The sequence below is a fragment of the Cryptosporidium hominis genome, assembly GCF_000006425.1.
Source record: "Cryptosporidium hominis TU502 chromosome 7 CHRO017093, whole genome shotgun sequence".
NCBI classification, from domain to species: Eukaryota; Apicomplexa; class Conoidasida; order Eucoccidiorida; family Cryptosporidiidae; genus Cryptosporidium; species Cryptosporidium hominis.
In genome coordinates, this window is record NW_667301.1 from 1 (window position 1) to 11,824 (window position 11,824).

The window sequence follows — 11,824 nt, forward strand, 5'->3', positions numbered from 1 at the left end:
TTGTTATTTGATAGCCTTTCCATTTCAATAATTACCTCTGAGTCAACGGGTACAAGTCCTATCCAAATCCCTCTTGTTGTTGCAACTGACATATCAACTGCAAGAGAATGACATAATTCTTTCAATATCAACAGTAAGTGGAGCCAAATATCTATATTTTACCAACTCAAGGATGCTATTTGCCAGAGATTGTTTATAAATTGCCAACTCTTCTTCGCTTATCTTACGCTCTTTACCATTATTGATTGATATTTTTAGTAGATTGTAAGACCTGGGTAAATAAAATCCCCTTCTTATCCAATAAAAAGCAGACGAATACTTTGGTGTTTCCATAAGTTTAACCAATTGCCTCCATTGTTTTTTTCTCTCAAAATAGAGAATGGCTGCGCTATCACAAAATATGGCTAATGCAGATGCAAGATCTGTTTGAACATTTTGGTTCTTCCAATTAAATTCCACCATTTTCCATGAAGACTGAATACAGTTAATCGCCATATCTTGATAACATTCATGTTTAGTACGCCAGTCTAAATTTCTAAATTCTAAATAAGAAAGAGGCATTTTTTGACTCACAATTATAATATTTTCATTGAAATCATCATTCGTCAGCTTTTGGTTACGAGACTGTAAAGAATATTCATAAATGAAGTTCCACTGCTCTTTAGCCTCAAGTTCTCCGTCTGGATCTGCAATCATTGGATCTTTCGCGTCTGGAAAGGGGTTATTTGGAAACGCATTCTTTACACTGAATTTTATTAACTCTATTTCGTCATTAACAATTGGGCAGTCACTTGCACTCTCAAAGTATTCCTTTACTGCTTCCATACATAAAGACTGTTTGACTGGATTTGAATACTCCTTGAAACTTTCAAAGTTTTCGGAATTTATTCCTCGATTAAGCAACTTCTCTGATATATTTTTAGAAATTGTCCACTTATAATCAAATTTCGGTAGTTTATCAAAGTAATTAATATTGGTCTTCCTCCTATTTGATTCCGAAAATGCATGCAAGCATTGGCTGTACATTCCAAATGGATCATCTGAAAATGAAAAAATACTTTTTGGTGGGTCCTCTATCCCATTATAAAATCCATCAATTCCAATATCTAGAAAAACAAATCCATTTGCTTGCTGCTTTATTGCTTGCCACTGAATATTTGTTATTGCATCTTCAATTCTAGAATGAACTCTTGATTTGATTAAACTCTCCCAAAGAAAGCTAGATGCTTCAACCCTCCAATCAATATCATTGATTCTCTCAGATCCACGAGCTGATCTCTCACTATTTAAGTCCAAAACCTTTGGAGGTAAATCACTTTTTAATAATCCTCTCCCCGGGTCAATAAACTGTGGAGGATTAGTTAACGGTAGCTCTCTCATTACAGTAAATGAATCACGGCTAATACCGAAATAAACTCCCGCTGCATCCTTACAAAAAGTGTCTGGTTCAATGACTTCTATGGAGTACTGACGCTCCCATTCAATTACTTCGTCTAATTCCATTTTTTCGGGATTCATTTCAAAATTATGTATCAGTTTCATTATCTCCTCCTGTTGCTTAACTCTACTCATTAGTGCGTTTATACATGCTTCTTCAAATTCTCTAGAATTTAAAGATGCAATAAACCCATATGGTCTTGGATCTATTGAAATATTTCCAACTATACGGTCATAACGAGGTTTAGATTTCTTGTCTATTTCAAGCTGATCAACGATTACTACCCACTCACTAATTCTTAAAGAGCGGTATTCCATTAGATTAAGTGCCATTAAAGATGGTGGGTTGATTCTGCCTGCCTTCTTTTTAATCTCATTTAACTTGAGCTTTTCAATTGAAGTACCATAAATTGCGTATTTCCCGTGTATTTCGAGTGGATGATTGTAATAAATATCCTTAGCATCTTTGCAAAAAATTTCCAAAATGACGTTCTTATCTTCAACTCTGGAATAGTAGTCTGACAGTGTTTCCTTACATACTAATTCAAAATTTTCAGCTTCAATTTCTGTATGAAATGAATCAGGCGGTGAATATGGAAGGAAATCTTGTTCCATTGAATCATTTTGACTAAAAATTCGATCTCTTCCATCTTCTGAATCAAGAGCATGTAAATGCACAATTGCAGACCATTGCCCAATTCGAATCCTATGTTTATCTATGCATGTTAATCCTGAAATAGGAATTCTTTGTTTGTCATAATCCGTTTTTGTTTTCAACTCTTCGTAAAGCATTGCAGGATTAAAAAACATTATTGAAGAATCGTTGCATATACTTTTTAATAAGCTCTTATCATAAGTTTCCACTTGAATGCTTTTATGAAAAATTAAATTTCTAACTGCTGTAGTACATCTTTGTATAAATTCAGACTTTTCCAAGGAAACTGAAAGAAAGTTTTTTTCCTTCCACAAAGATTTTACATCATTTATAATTTTTGGAAGGTTTTTAATCTTTATTCTAGGAGGAAACAATGTTTTCTCCTGTTCTATTTCATATTCACACTGCAAAACATCTATTATAGAAAACCACTGACTCTTTATTAAATGATCCTCCAGAGAAGGGTATTTTTCTCGAATGATTTCAATTTTACTTTCATAATATTCAACATAATCCCTAAGTGTATTCCAGCTATAAACTTCATCATTATTCAATAAAGGTAGTCCAGGTGCGACTTCTTTATCCATATCATCTTTCTTTGTAACAGTTGAACTAGACTTCACATTTCCCAGGAAAATTAAGAAATAAAGAATAAGTAATGATATGTGAAATAATTCATCTAGTTTCATTTTTTGATTAAATTTTTGACTTTTTTATTCCTACCTCTGCAGTCGTCATATAAACTTCACATGAATTTAATTATGATCTAATAATATTTATTAAGCGGCTATTAAAAAATGCAAAGAAATATTGAATTTATTTCAATAAAATATAAACTTATTAATCAAATTAACCTATAAGAAGTGTTAAGTTTCGTTATTTATAAAGAAAGACAGTCACTATAACATAACTCTCTATGAATTACTTTGTTTGAATGCTTGCGATACATTATCACAAAATTCGGTTACTTTCCCAAAAATTACAACGAAGTTAGAAGCGCAAGAATGAAGATTAATTAAATAACTCATTGCCCTCTTGCAATCTTCTCCAATAGTAAAAATATCTTCACTAGTATTGAAGTTCGCTAACTGCATGTATTTCGGGAGCCTGAATGTTTTAGAAATAACTGCCTCATACCCCCCAGGAAACCTGTTTGCAAATGAGTCAAATACTCTCTGCAGCATTTTCCACTGCTCTGTTTTGTACCTTATGCGTTGCCATTCTGAAATTTCTTTTCCAGACTTTACTTGCAATACTATTTCCTCAGTTTTAATTGGGACGTTTGAAATAAAGTATCTATATGAGGACTTTTTACAAATATTTTCAATGAGATCATTACTATTTGAAATATCGTAACCATTTCCAAGAAATAGTAACTTTCTCTTAATGCATTCCCAAATATACTCAGAGCATATATCCATAAACTTAGAGATGGAATCCGAAACTCCAATGTTTACTATCAACGAAGAAAATAAATTGTTGAATCTCTCAGAACTTCGAATTGAGTAGTCACCTAATTCATTTTGTTCGTTGATTTGCTCTAATATGACTTCATGTTGAGCTAGAGCTATTCTAGAAACTGTATATTTGTCATCTAAAGGAATTGGATTGAATTGAGATTGCTGTTCGTCCCAACTCATTGGAACTGCAGATGAATAGAACAATTTCATGGACTCATCACAAATATCTCTGATTGTTTCATTTGGTTTGTTCAAAATCTTCAACTTATAAGGGCTTCCCTCTGGAAGCATCATTGCAGTATCAAATACAGCAATGCAATTCTTCATAAAGGATCCTGGATTAGTTAATTCGTCTGATTCTTGAAAGTCAAGAACAAAACTCGAATAAATGTTCATGCTGATCAGTTGATTTTCTCCCTCACCCTTATGCGCCACTGATTCTTTCTGCTCTTTTTCAGTCTTTCTTCTTATCGCTTCTTGAATCGCTAACCATTGAGATCTTTTTAGCTTAAGCTTTTCTATTGAAAATATCTGTTTAGGGTTCACTTCATTTGATAAATCAGAATCACTGTTCGTAAACAATCTTGGATAAAAGAACCTACCAGCAATATCTCTGCAGAATAATTCTCTTGAATTCGTATCATTAGATATCCAAATATTTATTTCTTCCTTAGAATTTAAATTTTTAAAATTTAAATATTCGTTTAATTTTTCAATCGAATTCAAACACATTGGAAGAAATTCTTTTTCATCTGCTCCAACCCAAAATATATCATGAGGTCCTGTGAAAGCAAGAACATCTTCTGGAGTAACTTTCGCAAGAATATCTCTACTAATTACGTTAGGGAAAAGGAAGTATGCCAAACTAACTCTTCCCCCATCAACAGACTTAGCTGAAGTGTTGTTCCATAGGTTAAGCTTGGCTTTATTTGCCTTATTTCTTGTTAAATCATTGTTTGAATCTAAAAGTTCTTTTTTAATGATTGCCATTTCCCTTGCATTTAAAGTATTTCCCAAATGTTCTAGATCCGCAATGCATTTAAATAAAATAAAAGTAACTAGACTAATTTCTGGTTCTTCAGAAAGTGTAATTACTGCATTTGACGAATATATGCCTTCCCAATTTTCATAAAATACCCATTTTGGCAAAGAAATATAATAATGCCAATATACAAAAGAAGTTGCAAGATGATAAGCAAAGTTTCTCCTTAAAATTTCATCTGCTTCATACTCTATATTGTTTCGGATTTTTAGAAATATGTCTTCTGTACATGTTGACTTAATTATTGCCCCGATATTACTTCTATCAAAAACTTTATTGTCATTAGCGCTGCTTAATAACCTCTGATCAACAAGAGAGTTGATCATATTTACACACCATTGGTTTAGTCCTTTATTGAAAAAAGGCGACCAAGGATATTTATGAGAAACTGGGAATGGAGGGAGGGACTTTACTTCTGAAGGAACGTTAACATTTTTTTCTATCAAAATTTCAAGAATAAACTCTGCCATAATATTTTCATTAAACAGCTCCAATTTTTTACCTTTATCTCTGGGCTTTACAATACTTTCGAATACAGTTAAAAATATATTTTCAATTTCCAGAAAATTAATGGTATCTGATGCCAATTCAACACGGCTACGCTTAGACATCTCATTAAACATAGGGAAAGAGTCGAAATACTGTTTCTCATTTGCTGGTATAAAATACAATATTCCATGCTGCTCGCATACCCTTTTATAAACATCAATATAGCTGTTTTCAAACATTTTCAACCCAAGTTCAAGAGGGATTTTACTGGAGCCATCAGTCAAAGATTGGTGAATAAAGGAACTTTTGATTCTTTCTGCCAATTTTGTAATTGCACCATTTGACCCCATTGCCAAAGAGTACTCAATAATGTTTGGTTTTAATAAATTACTCACAAACATACATGCAGATTCATACCCACTTTCAAGAAGTTTGATTCCTAATGAAAAATCAGTNGTACTTTCAATTNNNGATTTTNAGAACCACTTTTACTAAGATTATCTTCCAAACCCAAATTGTCAGAAATCTTATTTATATTTTTATTAAAATTTAATATTGCTTTAATATAATCAGTACAACTCACAAATAACTCTTTTATTTGAAAACTGTTTCCATGGCTTTTAATATCCATTTCGGGGGCAATTGGCATTTTTTTAATTAACTCACTAATTGCAATACTAAATAAGTTTGAAAATGTTCCATTAATAAACTCTTCAACTTGAACTCTATTCAAGAACAAATCCAATGTATTTAAGTTTGCAAAGTATTCGTCAATAATTCTAATAAGAGCTTTTGAAATAGAACTTCTGACTTCATCAGGAGTAGCATTCTTCTTTTTTTTCTCTATAATTTGCGGGCCAAACTTGGCAATATTGTACATTTTTTCTAATACTGAGGTTTTTATTCGGGGATATACTATAAATCCGTTGTACCCAAAGCTTCTCCTCCAAGCATTAAAGTACCTTTCAAATGGTTTTTCGACAATATATGGAGTAATATGTGCTCTTGAGATAACTGACTCTCGTATCTTCTTTAAGGCATCTGCCTCCTTCTGCTGTACTTCGAGTTCCAATCTCTTTTCATCCAATTCATTGAAGTATTTCTGTTCTCGTTTAGAAATGAGAAGTTCAAATACATTGTGGAATGTGTATACGAAAATTTCCGGTAGCAATTGGTTACATAATATTTTTGCATATAATTTATACTCTTGATTGTACTCCGACTTCGCTGGATCAACGAAGTTTACGTTATAATTTTTACTTCCTTGAATCTTTGATGCTGCCCTGAAGATAAAGGGAACACCACTTTTTTGAAAATATCTTATTAATCTATAACAACTTCTGGTAATTTCTTTATTTGTTACCGGTATTTTATTTGGCAAAATCTTATCGCTGGGTATATTTGCTTTTTCTGGGAAGTTAGAGACATTAACTCCATGTTTTTTATCCATAATACTATTCGAGAATCTTAGAGACTCCCAAAAAATGTATGCTTGATCATGAACAGGTATTATTTTCTTTTGAGAAACATATGCAGGGAAACGTCTATAAGCTTCAGTATACGTTTTTGACGTTTTTAAATTAGTTAAATTGTTGATATAATTTTGATTTTCTAGCTCACTAATTATTTCGACTATAACCTTATCAACTTTATCATTTGTTGGAAATCCTTTAATAGGTTCAAGCTCGGAAGCTGCTAGCTTTGATTCTGGGATTAATCTCGCTTGATATTCTGCTGACCCTGTTGATATTTGATCATTTGGCCTAATTCTCTTTCCAATTATAATACTTTCTGGGTTGACTGGGTCATCATAAGGCAAAACTGTTTCCCCTTTTTTCTTATCGAGCTCAATAGCTCCTGTCTCAATCGATCCTTCTGAAGAGTATTCATTTGAATTGTTATCCAATCCCATCAAATTGGATTTTATTCTATTAATTGTTGTATTTTTAATTGACTCAGCCCTTGTTATTTGGTGAGGTATTTTGTTCCTACTATTGCTGGCCATGAATTCCATATTAGTATTTTTAAAAGGCGATAAATTTTCATTAAACATAGTAAACAATGCATTTGGAGAGTCAAAATCAAACACAGAGCTGTATACGAAATGCCCTTGTGCATCACTCATAGCATTCTCTCTGTTTTTTTCAAACAATTCTTCTTTTGCACGGATATTTAATCCTAAAACTGCTCCCTGGTATCCATCATCCAAATTTTGCTTACTAAGAATTGACTTCATTAAATCCTGTTCTTCTTTTATAGAATCAGATATTCCAACTATAATTCCACCTCTTTTAATGCTCTGACCGGTATATATTTCATCTGAATATGGCAATGTTGACAAGTATTTTGCCTCAATATTAGCGCTCCTACGTCGAGACTCTGCCTTTTCTCTCTCATAAATGCCAATACCTTGCAAAATTATGCGGTCATTAGACATGTATTCTCCATAACTGTTTAACAATTTCATATATCTGACAATAGGCAGCATAGTAACTAATCCGCCGCCGCACAAGAGTACTGTATATCTTATTTCATTCATTACCCTGGGATAAATAATATTAATACTAGAATCTAATTCATCTGAAAAAATGGCAAAATCATCCTCAATAACTGGGATAGAAAATTCGTCCTTTAATACTCTTGATCTTAGCCGTAATGGTGAGCCAAGAATTTCGCCTCCCTTAAAAGATCTTAGCATTAATTTCTCATTTTTTCCAGAATAAATTTTGGGTAATTTTTTCAAAGATTTCAGTCTGTAGTATTCATTTGACGAGAACTCTTCCAGATTTTTTTTAATAAATTTCAGCCCATCCTTAGTATAATTTGTTCCTTTCTCACCGCAAGTTTTCTCTATCAAAATCTGTTTAAATTTCAGATCTGAAGTTGTATCAATTAATTCATTAACTAAATGTTCATCTTGTTTATTTTTATCTAACCCAGATGGATATTCTTCAGAGGATATTCTTCCTTCCCCATTTGCGCATAATATTTCTAGAATTACTAGTAAAATGATTAATAACAAACATCTACTCAAACTTCTTTTCTCTCGTTCTTTGTTTATATAAACCATATTATCACTTTATAGTCATTATATATCTTTTCAAGTAAATAATTTATCATCAACCGTCTTGATTATTGTTATTAATGATATATGATCAAAACTCTTCGGACCTTCAATACAATTTTTTATAGCATGCCAATGAAAAATACCCGCCATAGTTTTTAGATTCTAATTTCAATGTTTGTGGTTCCCATGCAGATAAAAGCGGTAATGCAATAATATAAAACAAACTTCAAAAGAGAATTTAATAGCAGATATATGTTGACTAATTTGTGTAAAATTGCATGATTAATGAATTTTTGTAGAAATCTTACATAACCTGACAATTGATGTAAAGAATAACTAGAAAATATTTTTGATAAGTTGTTATATAAAAATATGAACAGCACAGATCAAATGATCAAATTCAAGCATATTTATTTATGCCTAATATTTATTGCTACATTTATTGGGTATGTATTTTGTAGTGAATATCAAAATAATGATATAATTTCTTTTAATAAAGCCAGACTAATTTTTTCCAAGGATGCAGTAAATTATCGCACAATCAGAGATCCAGAAACTTGGAAATTAGCAGATCGAGAGATTGATAGCTTAAAGAGAGCCAACAAATTGCCAGTAATATATCAGAACTCTGGTGGTAGAGACCTATTCGTTTCTGTAGAAATTATACAAGCTTGTGAAAGGCTTTTAAACAGAATAGAGCTTGATCCATTTACCCCACAAGTTATAGATAGCGATGTTAGTATACTTAATAGTGGCTTTAAGGCATCATTCCAAGACCTTGGTAATAGAGTTGCAAGAGAGATTCAGTATTGTTTTTTACAATATGGCCCTGAAGTTTTAGAAATACCAGCATTAGAGAATTATGTGGAAAGATTAAAGAGCTGGGGTATTAAAAGCGTTTTTACTGATGAGGCTGCCAAAAAATCTTTAGAGTATGTAAAACAAACAGTTATAACTGAAGGGAAAAAATTAAATGATAAATATACTCAGACGAGTCTAGTGACTGCTGACTCTGGAAATAAAGAGAAATATTTAATTGCCACTCGTCCTAAATCTGAAAAACGAAAACTTGTTACTATTGATCGAAGTAATACAGCGAAAAAAATTGTAAAGCCACAAAAAATTGAGTTAGAAGACAAGAAACAAAAAAGAATTATCGCCAGACCTAAAAAAGACATCCGGGAAATTGATCGAGGTAATATTAAAAGCAGCTATGGTACATTGGCCAATCAAGCGTTGGCGTCAACAAAAAAAGCTGGTGTGGATTTGATTAAATTAATAAATCAGGAGAATATATCCGAAAAACTAAGAGTTTTAGGCCCAGAAGCTCGTTTACTTCTTGCATGGCAGTCAGTTGTTGAAGCACAAAGCGAATTTAATGAAGAATCAGATTATCTTGTTAAAGGTTTGCCTAATGTGATAGATAGTTCAGTCCTTTATCAGTCAGGTCCAAACTTTTCTCTTCTTAACTTCAAGGCTGAGTGTGTCAAATTCATAATGTTTAGAAATTCTCAAATAAGTAAAGGGTTTCTGGATGGTGATTTAACTCAGTTTTTTCTTAAAGATGGAGAAATATTGATTACAAGCAGTCACATAATTAGAACTGCTGCCGAACAGCTGTGTCTGATCGCTCATGAATCATACCTTCCTGAAATCATGAAAAACTCAGAAGCTTACTTGGAAAGAATACATACAATTCAATCACAAAGTATATTAGGAGTTGATGATAATGAAATGAAAGAAACCACTATAAATCCACCAAGTAAATCTCAAGCTCCAAAATCCAGATTATTTGAATTATACAAAAAGATTATCACAAAAAGAGGTGCTGCACCCTACTTGAATGAAAAGGACCAGATTTGGGATTTAATATTAGAATGTAATTCTGGTGAATGCATTAATGAAATTGTTTATAGAGATCTAAGTTATTGGCTGATTCCTTCCGAATATTTACTATATTTAATATTTCGGATCTCATCAGAAAGCTATTCAGACTCCTTAATTGTTTTGGATTACACCGTCCCAATTAATAGTAAGGTAGGGAATGTTATTGATCCCAGTGGAGGGAATGTAATTAAAATTTGTAAAACTTATGTCCAAGGCTTAGCTTCTGCTGGAAAGGCTGATCTAGTTGTTGGAGGAACCCATTCAGATTTAGATAAATTGCTTCAAGAATTATGTAGAGATGTAGAGTTGGAAGTTAGCAAGAATGAAAGTATTTTATCAAATAAAAGGCTTTTGATTGGAATTTTATATGAATTAGAATTGGCTTTTTGCGGTGTAATAGGAGTTTCTCCAAAAGGTCGTTCAACAGAAGGATACAATTCCAGATCAGAATTGGAGTTATTGGCGTCCGCACCTGTTGATCTTGCAAGAGATGTTTGGGCTTTAGAAGAATGCGGGGTTATTGCTCAATCTCAGCTTAACTATTTGCTCTGTTTTGGCTCATTTTCTCAGGGTTTCATCTCGCATATATTCCCTAACTCAGTAGAATCAGTTATTCCGATTACTTTACTATGTAAAACATTCTTGAGTTTGGAAAAAGAAAAGAAAGACCCATATAATCCTTCTGATTTTGGAATTCATCTTTCAAATATGTTATTTAAAGAAAATTTGCATGAACTATTTCCTTTTTCAAGAGATAATTCAAATAAAGCAAAGAAAGTTACCTCAAGTTTTTTTATTGAGCTTAGTAACCAATTTAGAATGAATCTCGAAAAAAATATGTATATTAACCCAAAGAATACCATCGATTCAATTGAATCAATATATTCAATAAGAGTTTGTTCTGCACCTCTATTCGCTTTCTTACCATTTGATATAACTATCTCCCCCATTAATAAGAAATTAATTAATGCATTGACTCCATTTGGATGCAGGGCCAATATTAATACAATTCTTATACCAGGAAATAAACAACCATGTGTTGGGCTTCAGCAAAATATTATCAACTATCTCCACGTATTGGCAGCGATAATTGAATCATTCACAAATCATTTCATAGATCTAAAAAAGCTTGGGACAAAAGATGTTGAAATCCCAGTAAGCTCTTTGTGTCTTTGGTGGAAACATCCAGTAAATTATCCTCTGAGCGTAGTTCTCGCTGATAAATTACCTTTCATAAAGAATTCAAAAATTTCAGAATATGTCCTTAGGTACTCACTGATGATGGAAAGTATGAACTTTCCTGGGCCAGTAAAGGCGGAAAAAAGAATCGAGTATATTTATTCAAACCCACAAATTTTCTCAAATAGAGCAAGGGACCTTCCTAAAAACATCATATACCCAGATTTTAATCCTCCAAGCAACGTATTTGAAGCATTAGAATTTTACTTGAAAAAAGATGCAATATTAGGATATAGAGAACTTCAACGTGAATTAGATGATAAACCAATCGAACAATCAACATTTGAATTAATCTCCAAAAAATGCCCAAATCTAGAAAGTTGGCAAGTAAATTTTGTAATTGCTTTCCAAAATTCAGTAAAAACCACTATGAAAATGGTTCTTTCAAAATTAAATGAGCCAAGTCAATTCAAGATAGAAATAGATATACTTTGTAGTTGGGTAATTAATAATTTTCCTAAAGATTCGATACCAGGCACAACTGTGGATATTGATGAAGCTGGAGAATCACTTGAAAAGGAAGCCAAAGGGACAATCCCTTGGCTGCA

General features: G+C 32.3%; 2 protein-coding genes across 2 annotated transcripts; both read right to left on the reverse strand.

Moving 5' to 3' along the window:
• Positions 1–93: 93 nt before the first annotated feature.
• Positions 94–2,781, reverse strand: Chro.70426 (hypothetical protein). Its single annotated transcript, XM_661619.1, has 1 exon — positions 94–2,781. The coding sequence occupies one exon, from the start codon at positions 2,779–2,781 to the stop codon at positions 94–96; it is 2,688 nt and encodes an 895-aa protein (XP_666711.1).
• A 2,741-nt stretch (positions 2,782–5,522) lies between these two features.
• On the reverse strand, positions 5,523–8,153 carry Chro.70425 (hypothetical protein). Its single annotated transcript, XM_661620.1, has 1 exon — positions 5,523–8,153. One exon carries the CDS (start codon positions 8,151–8,153, stop codon positions 5,523–5,525), a length of 2,631 nt encoding a protein of 876 aa, XP_666712.1.
• Between the last annotated feature and the right edge of the window lie 3,671 nt (positions 8,154–11,824).